Source organism: Salvelinus fontinalis, chromosome 6 (assembly GCF_029448725.1).
Source record: "Salvelinus fontinalis isolate EN_2023a chromosome 6, ASM2944872v1, whole genome shotgun sequence".
Taxonomy (NCBI): Eukaryota; Metazoa; Chordata; class Actinopteri; order Salmoniformes; family Salmonidae; genus Salvelinus; species Salvelinus fontinalis.
The window spans coordinates 65,783,956-65,793,491 of record NC_074670.1 but is presented as its reverse complement, the minus strand read 5'-3'; the positions used below and the strand labels follow the sequence as shown (position 1 = coordinate 65,793,491).

General features: G+C 46.8%; 1 protein-coding gene across 2 annotated transcripts; it reads left to right on the top strand.

Moving 5' to 3' along the window:
• Positions 1-1,174: 1,174 nt before the first annotated feature.
• LOC129858318 (zinc finger protein 706-like) lies at positions 1,175-7,418 on the top strand. 2 transcript variants are annotated; one of them, XM_055927468.1, is made up of 3 exons: positions 1,175-1,291; positions 4,309-4,478; positions 5,434-7,418. In XM_055927468.1, the coding sequence occupies exons 2-3, from the start codon at positions 4,344-4,346 to the stop codon at positions 5,533-5,535; spliced, it is 237 nt and encodes a 78-aa protein (XP_055783443.1). In that variant the 5' UTR covers positions 1,175-1,291; positions 4,309-4,343; the 3' UTR covers positions 5,536-7,418. The 2 variants fall into 2 exon arrangements, with proteins under 2 accessions (XP_055783443.1, XP_055783442.1); XM_055927467.1 differs by having other exon boundaries at positions 1,178-1,291; positions 4,330-4,478.
• Positions 7,419-9,536: the final 2,118 nt, after the last annotated feature.

Sequence of the window (9,536 nt, the reverse complement as noted above, 5' to 3'; positions counted from 1 at the left end):
ACAAAGAGTCATGTGACAAATATGTTGGACAGCCAGCTAGCTAGCTTGGAATGACAAGATGACAAGATGGCGGGTTCGCCCAAATGATTGTCGGACTTGGAGATGGAGTCAGGGAAACCCATGGAGGTTGGAAGAAAGTGGATCACATTTAGAGTAAATATGGACTGCTGCAGAAGACAATTGAACATGATGAGAGTATGAATTAACAGCGGTGGCAGTTGCAGTGAAGACCACCGAGTTTGAGCCTTGTTCTCATGGTGATGAATATCTTTTTTTCCCCCAGTGGGATTGAGGTTTTCAGAGAGAATGGATCCTTGCCTTCTGACTGATCCATATGATGTGTCAGGTTAGGTGGACAAGAGGTTGGGGAAGGTTGGGTCGGTAAAAGTGACTCGAAGTGGAATTGTGTTGTTATTTTTGCGTTTCTGCCGTCTAGAGGGAGCGTGCACTCCGCACCACGCGACTGGGGACTACGACTGTGAGTGCTTTGTCCCGAACCCATTACAGTGTTTCAGGTGTCAAGCTTATGGTCATGTGGCAGCAGTGTGTAGGAGGGAGATTACTATATGTGAGAAGTGTGCAGGCGGACATGATACAAAGGAATGTGTAGTATCGTTAGACAAAGTTGTGTGTGTAAACTGTATGGTGCTGGAGATCAGAGGGGTCCAGTGATAGAAAGTCAGGTTGAGGTTGCCAGGATCAAAGTAGTACAGAAGATGTTGTATGCTGAGGCAGTAAAGAGAGCAGTAGAGGAAGATGGGTCCAGAGTGAGGGATCCTAAGAGGATCCCTGTGAGTAGGCTGAGGTCAATAGAGAGTTAGGAGTAACATGTGCTTCAGTAAGGTTTGTTTTTTGGCGTTGATGGCCATGGTTGTTAACTGTACCGCAGGAATGAAAAAATTACAGAGGATAGATGTTGTGGTGGCAGCTGCAAAGAAGTACATGGGTGTACAACATTTTACTGCAGAAGAATTGCAAGGTGTTTTGAACGATAGTGTCCAGTCCTCCCAGGCTGCTGGCCTGGTGTAGGATCAGCCAGGGCCAAGTAGTGGACTAGTGATGAGGCGACAATTTTTTCATAAAGTGTAACGAATGCATACAGAATAGCAGGCTGATACACAGCCAATACAGTAGGTGGCGGCATGCACCTATAAGATTTGTTTGCGGACCGCCGTAATACCGAAGAAGAAGGAGTAGCTAGCTTGGCTAACCATATCAGCGGTGCTGTGTGCCACATTTTCGTGAAGCCTTTGAACAGCGTTGCCATCCAGACCTTTTTGCCAAGACTGAGGTAATGTATAGTATCTTGCTAGCAGCCACATTTATTCGACAATTCGTATTTATTTAGGGTAATCTAGCATTAGCGCACCTTATCGTATGTAACAGTATGCCTTTATCAACTACAAACCGGAATGTTGCTAGCTAGCCAGTCTGCCATATGGTCAGCTGGAAGCTAGCATGTTTGCTAACAACAGAGCTAGCGCTAATTATTTAGCTAGCAAACGATCAACCGCCGTTCAGTCAAAGATAACGTTACTGATAACTAACGTTCTCTCACTAGTTTTGTGAGTCATCACAGTGTGGTGTATTTGGTTAATCACCCATATCTAGCTAGATAACTAGGTAGCTATATGTTTAGCTAGCTAACCTAGCCAGCTAACCAACGTTAACTAGCCAAGTTGTCTGGTTATGTCCGTACTAGCTCTAATCCATCGCGCGACGACAATTAGTTACCTCTGCCCTTTCCGTTTTTGTTTAATGACTGGATATTCAATATACTTTCGTAACTGCCTAAAGTACCGATGTTACTTGAGAAGATTGTTTTCACTGCGCGAAGGGTGTCGTCCAAAATGCGAAATTGACGGATTAGCGTTGAACCACACGCATGCGTCGTATCGTCCCAACGAGCAGTTTTCGTCGGCCGATGGACCAGAGCTATGTGAATACTATTTAGCTAGCTAACCACTTAGCTACCTACTGGCTAACTATATCCTCGTGGATCAGACCGTAACCTAGCTAGCTATGCATACTTTCTAAGCATACTTTTTGTAGCTCCTGTGGATGAGTTTACAATGTTCACCTGTGCTAACGTTAACAGATCAAGCTCAGGCACATGGTTCCATCAATAAATCATTTATATCGCCCTGGCCATGTTCTGAAATGCTGTAGTATGCACATTACTTTGCAAATGAGGCAGTACAGAATACATACTTACAGTAATTTCAGTCCAATGTAAAGTAGGTTGGTTATTATTTATACCAATAATAATGTAAAGTAGGGTGAAAATGCTTTATACAGAAGTTTGAAACAATTTATGAATTTAGAAAACAGCTTTTTATACTACTTTATGCAAATGAAATACTTAAAACACACATCCCACCCTACTCACACAGCACCAACACTCACACAACAATTTGAAAAAAAATCTGAAATTACAATATAACTTTTTATACTACTTCTATACTATCAACTAGATTAAGCAGCGGCAGTTTTTTTTTTCTTGAGCGGATTGTCGGGGGGCTGGAACATAATTACAAATCATTTGTAGACTGCAAATTGATCGCAAGAAGCCCAAATGGATATAATAGTTCACAAAAACAATCATGTCAAACCTTGCTTACATTTGTATACAATCACGTGTTTCTCTATGTGTGGGAATACTTCAGAACAGATTCTTATGTCCAACAATGAAAATTAGAAATCATTTTTTTTCAAATATCAAAGAAATTGCTCAGAAAACTTGGGGGGGCAAACACAACCACCTACGGGCCAAATTTGGCTCTCAGGCCGCCAGTTTGGGAACACTGTACTACTTTATGCAAATTAGATACTTACAGTGGTGGGAAAAGTACCCAATTGTCATACTTGAGTAAAAGTAAAGATACCCTAATAGAAAATGTCTCCAGGTAAAGTAAGTCACCCAGTAAAATACAACTTGAGTAAAAGTCAAAAAGTATTTGGTTTAAAATATACTGAGGTAGTAAAAGTATTTCAAATTCCTTATATTAAGCAAACCAGGGGTACACTCCAACACTCAGACATCATTTTACAAACAAAGCATATGTGTCTAATGATTCCGCCAGATCAGAGGCAGTAGGGATGACCAGGGATGTTCTCTTGATAAGTGTGTGAATTGGACTGTTTTCCTGTCCTGCTAAGCATTAAAAATGTTTCGAGTACTTTTGGTTCAGGGGAAAATGTATTAAGTAAAAAGTACATTATTTTATTTAGGAATGTAGTGAAGTTAAAGTTGTCAAAAATATAAATAGTAAAGTACAGATACCACAAAAAACTACTTAAGTAGTACTTTAAAGTATTTTTACTGAAGTACTTTACACCACTGGATACTTAATACTCACACACCCCACCAACGCGCCCCCCACCAACACACACACAGCGCCCCCCACCAACGCGCCCCCCACCAACACACACACAGCGCCCCCCACCAACACGCCCCCCACCAACGCGCCCCCCACCAACGCGCCCCCCACCAACGCGCCCCCCACCAACACACACACAGCGCCCCCACCAACACGCCCCCCACCAACGCGCCCCCCACCAACACACACAGCGCCCCCACCAACACGCCCCCCACCAACACACACTGCACCATGACCAACACACTCACACAGCGCCCCCACCAACACGCCCCCCACCAACACGCCCCCCACCAACGCGCCCCCCACCAACACACACAGCGCCCCCACCAACACACACTGCACCATGACCAACACACTCACACAGCGCCCCCACCAACACGCCCCCCACCAACGCGCGCATACAGCCCCGCCCCTACCAACACACACACAGCGCCCCCACCAACACACACACACAGCGCCCCCACCAACACACACAGCGCCCCCACCAACACACACAGCGCCCCCACCAACGCGCCCCCCACCAACACACACACAGCGCCCCCACCAACACGCCCCCCACCAACGCGCCCCCCCCACCAACACGCCCCCCACCAACACACACAGCGCCCCCACCAACACACACAGCGCCCCCACCAACACACAGCGCCCCCACCAACGCGCGCATACAGCCCCGCCCCTACCAACACACACAGCGCCATGACCAACACACACACACAGCGCCCCCACCAACACACACAGCGCCCCCACCAACGCGCGCATACAGCCCCGCCCCTACCAACACACACAGCGCCATGACCAACACACACACACAGCGCCCCCACCAACACACACAGCGCCCCCACCAACACACACAGCGCCCCCACCAACACACACTGCAGCGTAGTGTAAGGTTTTATTGATAATAACCTATTCAGTAACACTCACCCAGCCTGTTGGCTTGTACCTCCAGCTCTAGGACCAGACATGGCACGTGGTCATCAAAAAGTCCAGTCTCAGCAGAAGAATGCCAAGAAACAAGCGGAAGCCAAGAAGGCCAAGGGACATGATCAGAAGACGGCCGCGAAGGCAGCTTTAGTGCACACCTGCGGTGTCTGCCTGGTGAGTTCCTAAAAGAAAAGTGGTTGCTTTTCCATCCGGGACTACGAACCATTTTGATGTTGGGTTGCAAGATCAACGGGTCGTATTCATTAGTGTAAAACGTAGTGCTGTTTTTCAATGGAAAACATACGTTTTCTTTTTGGAAAGAAGAAAGGTTGTTCCTCCCCTTTTTCAGTCTGTTTTCTTCTGTTTGTCTGGTGAATATGACCATGGTGATCCACTGTATTCCAGGCGTAGCTGCCGATCCACTGTATTCCGGGCGTAGCCGCCGATCCACTGTATTCCGGGCGTAGCCGCCGATCCACTATTCCGGGCGTAGCCGCCGATCCACTGTATTCCGGGCGTAGCCGCCGATCCACTGTATTCCGGGCGTAGCCGCCGATCCACTGTATTCCGGGCGTAGCCGCCGATCCACTATTCCGGGCGTAGCCGCCGATCCACTGTATTCCGGGCGTAGCCGCCGATCCACTGTATTCCGGGCGTAGCCGCCGATCCACTGTATTCCGGGCGTAGCCGCCGATCCCCTGTGGTCCGGGCGTAGCCGCCGATCCCCTGTGGTCCGGGCGTATCCGCCGATCCCCTGTGGTCCGGGCGTATCCGCCGATCCACTGTGGTCCGGGCGTAGCCGCCGATCCACCTTGGTCCTGGCGTAGCCGCCGATCCACCTTGGTCCTGGCGTAGCCGCCGATCCACTGTGGCCCGGGCGTAGCCGCCGATCCACTGTGGCCCGGGCGTAGCCGCCGATCCACTGTAGCTCTGTTCATACAGTTTCCCAAATACAGCAGCTCTTGTTTTCCAACCAGATTTCTCAATCATGCATTATTTTTTATGGTTTGTTACTTAACACAATTGTTGTTGTATTTGACCCTTTTTTCAGTTGAAATAGCAACATAATCCTATGAAATAAGTTGAATGCAAATGATTAAGGCCCCTGTCCTCTGTATTGCCTCTACAGTCACAGATGCCGGACCCCAAAACCTTCAAGCAGCATTTTGAGAGTAAACATCCCAAATCACCAATGCCCCCAGAGCTGGTCGATGTAGACTCTGGCATCTGATCCGGACTCCCACTGAAGACCCCAGCTATGTTCCTTGTTTAAGGCAAACTGTCAATGCAGAAAACAAACCCCTCTCTCTGATCTACACCCTCAAACAGAAAACAAACCCCTCTCTCTGATCTACACCCTCAAACAGAAAACAAACCCCTCTCTCTGATCTACACCCTCAAACAGAAAACAAACCCCTCTCTCTGATCTACACCCTCAAACAGAAAACAAACCTCTCTCTCTGATCCACACCCTCAAACAGAAAACAAACCCCTCTCTCTGATCTACACCCTCAAACAGAAAACAAACCCCTCTCTCTGATCCACACCCTCAAACAGAAAACAAACCCCTCTCTCTGATCCACACCCTCAAACAGAAAACAAACCCCTCTCTCTGATCTACACCCTCAAACAGAAAACAAACCCCTCTCTCTGATCTACACCCTCAAACAGAAAACAAACCTCTCTCTCTGATCCACACCCTCAAACAGAAAACAAACCCCTCTCTCTGATCTACACCCTCAAACAGAAAACAAACCCCTCTCTCTGATCCACACCCTCAAACAGAAAACAAACCCCTCTCTCTGATCCACACCCTCAAACAGAAAACAAACCCCTCTCTCTGATCTACACCCTCAAACAGAAAACAAACCCCCTCTCTCTCTCTCTCTGATCCACACCCTCAAACAGAAAACAAACCCCTCTCTCTGATCCACACCCTCAAACAGAAAACAAACCCCTCTCTCTGATCTACACCCTCAAACAGAAAACAAACCCCCTCTCTCTCTCTCTCTGATCCACACCCTCAAACAGAAAACAAACCCCTCTCTCTGATCCACACCCTCAAACAGAAAACAAACCCCTCTCTCTGATCCACACCCTCAAACAGAAAACAAACCCCTCTCTCTGATCCACACCCTCAAACAGAAAACAAACCCCTCTCTCTGATCTACACCCTCAAACAGAAAACAAACCCCTCTCTCTGATCTACACCCTCAAACAGAAAACAAACCCCTCTCTCTGATCCACACCCTCAAACAGAAAACAAACCCCTCTCTCTGATCCACACCCTCAAACAGAAAACAAACCCCTCTCTCTGATCCACACCCTCAAACAGAAAACAAACCCCTCTCTCTGATCTACACCCTCAAACAGAAAACAAACCCCCTCTCTCTCTCTCTCTGATCCACACCCTCAAACAGAAAACAAACCCCTCTCTCTGATCCACACCCTCAAACAGAAAACAAACCCCTCTCTCTGATCTACACCCTCAAACAGAAAACAAACCCCTCTCTCTGATCTACACCCTCAAACAGAAAACAAACCCCCTCTCTCTCTCTCTCTGATCCACACCCTCAAACAGAAAACAAACCCCTCTCTCTGATCCACACCCTCAAACAGAAAACAAACCCCTCTCTCTGATCCACACCCTCAAACAGAAAACAAACCCCTCTCTCTCTCTCTCTCTCTCTGATCCACACCCTCAAACAGAAAACAAACCCCTCTTGTTAAATGCCTAATGTCTCTTTGGTTGATCTTTCATCCTAGTTTCCAGTTTCTCCCAGTGGATGACCTAGAAATAGACACAATCTCTTTCATTGTTTCCTTTTAGTTTCTAATTGAATGTTGGCTAGAATGGAGCAGATGGCCATTCCCAGCTGTGAGGTTGATCCCTGATCTGGTGTTGGGTCTGTAGCATTCGTCTCTTCTAGCTCTAATCAATGCTTTGTTTTTGGCTCATCAAACCCATCATTTTTGACAGCGATGATCCAAGCTGAAACGTGACTTTGTTTTCTAATTCACATTAAACTCCTCAGCATAATTTGTACACGTGGAAAATGCATTCATGCCCCAATGATGTAATATAACATTCAATAAAGTTGGCTTTGTTTAGTATCTGCTTCATCGGGTGGCGGAGCTCTGTAATGGAAACTGTTCTGGAACTTTCTCTTTCCAACAACACTTGGTCAAACACATCCTGGGTTTTTGTTTTATCCACTAGGTGGCGTCATGTTCAGTTTCACATGCAGTGTACCAGTACAGGAGTGTTGGCTCTGATGATGATGATGATGAGGAAAAAGAAGCAGAGTTCATTTACGGTCCATGTAGACATTTTACCGGAAAGAATACTGACCCATACATCCATGACCGTACTGGGCCTTAATACAGTTCTGTCTCCTGCACTACCAGTCAAATGTTTGGACACCTTTTGTCATTATTTTTACAGTTTTCTACATTGTAGACTAATAGTGTAGGTATCAAAACTATGAAATAACACATATAGAATCATGTAGTAACCAAAGTGTTAACAGATCAAAATATATTTGAGATTCTTCAAAGTAGCCACCCTTGATGACACACTCATGGCGTTCTCTCAACCAGCTTCACCTGGAATGCTTTTCCAAAAGTCTTAAAGGTCCAACTTTATGCCGAGCACTTATGGTCCAACTCATCCCAAACCATCTGAATTGGGTTGAGGTCGGGTGATTGTGGAGGCCAGGTCATCTGATGCAGCACTCCATCCCTCTCCTTCTTGGTCAAATAGCCCTTACACAGCCTGGAGGTGTGTTGGGTCATTGTCCTGTTGAAAAACAAATGATAGTCCCCTTAAGCCCAAACCAGGTAGGATGGCGTATCGCTGCAGAATGCTGTGGTAGCCATGCTGGTTAAGTGAGCCTTTAATTCTAAATAAATCACAGACAGTGGCACCATCAAAGCAACCCCACACCATCACACCTCCTCCACGCTTCACGGTGGGAACCACACGTGGAGTTTGTCCGTTCACCTCTCCGTCTCACAAAGACACGGCGGTTGGAACCAAACATTTCTAATTTGGACTCCCGGTCTAATGTTCATTGCTCATGTTTCTTGTCCCAAGCAAGTCTCTATTTCTTATTGGTGTCCTTTAGTAGTGGTTTCTTTGCAGCAATTTGACCATGAAGGCCTGATTCACACAGTCTCCTCTGAACAGTTGATGTTGAGATGTGTCTGTTACTTGAACTCTGAAGCATTTATTTGGGCTGCAGTTTCTGAGGCTCGTAACTCTAATGAACTTATCCTCTGCAGCAGAGGTAACTCTGGGTCTTCCTTTCCTGTGGCGGTCCTCATGAGAGCCAGTTTCATCATAGCGCTTGATGGTTTTTGCGACTGCACTTGAAGAAACTTTCAGAGTTCTTGAAATTTTCGGATTGACTGACATGTCTTAAAGTAATAATGGATTGTCGTTTCTCTTTGCTTATTTGAGCTGTTCTTGACATAATATGGACTTGGTCCTTTACCAAATAGGTCTATCTTCTGTATACCTACACTACGTTGTCAAAACACAACTGATTGGCTCAAATGCATTAAGGAGGAAAGAAATGAACAGCCTCCTCCCGTGTGGCGCAGTGGTTTAAGTCACTGCATCACAGTTGCTAGCTGTGCCACTAGAGATCCTGGTTCGAGTCCAGGCTCTGTCACAGATGGCTGCGACCGGGAGACCCACGGGTTGGCCCAGCGTCGTCCCGGGTTAGGGTAGGTTTTGGCCGGAAGGGATGTCCTTGACCCATCGCGCTCTAGCGACTCCTGTGGCGGGCACAGTGCACACTGACACGGTCGCCAGTTGTACAGTGTTTCCTCCGACACATTGGTGTGGCTGGCTTCCGGGTTAAGCAGGCGAAGGAACAGGGTTGTGTTTCGGAGGACGCACGTCTCTCGACCTCAATCAGGGCTTTTATTAGAGTAGAAGGATACTAGACGGGGCTTTTATTAGAGTAGAAGGATACTCGACAGGGCTTTTATTAGAGTAGAAGGATGCTAGACGGGGCTTTTATTAGAGTAGAAGGATACTCGACAGGGCTTTTATTAGAGTAGAAGGATACTAGACGGGGCTTTTATTAGAGTAGAAGGATACTAGACGGGGCTTTTATTAGAGTAGAAGGATACTAGACGGGGCTTTTATTAGAGTAGAAGGATACTAGACGGGGCTTTTATTAGAGTAGAAGGTTGCTAGACGGGGCTTTTATTAGAGTAGAA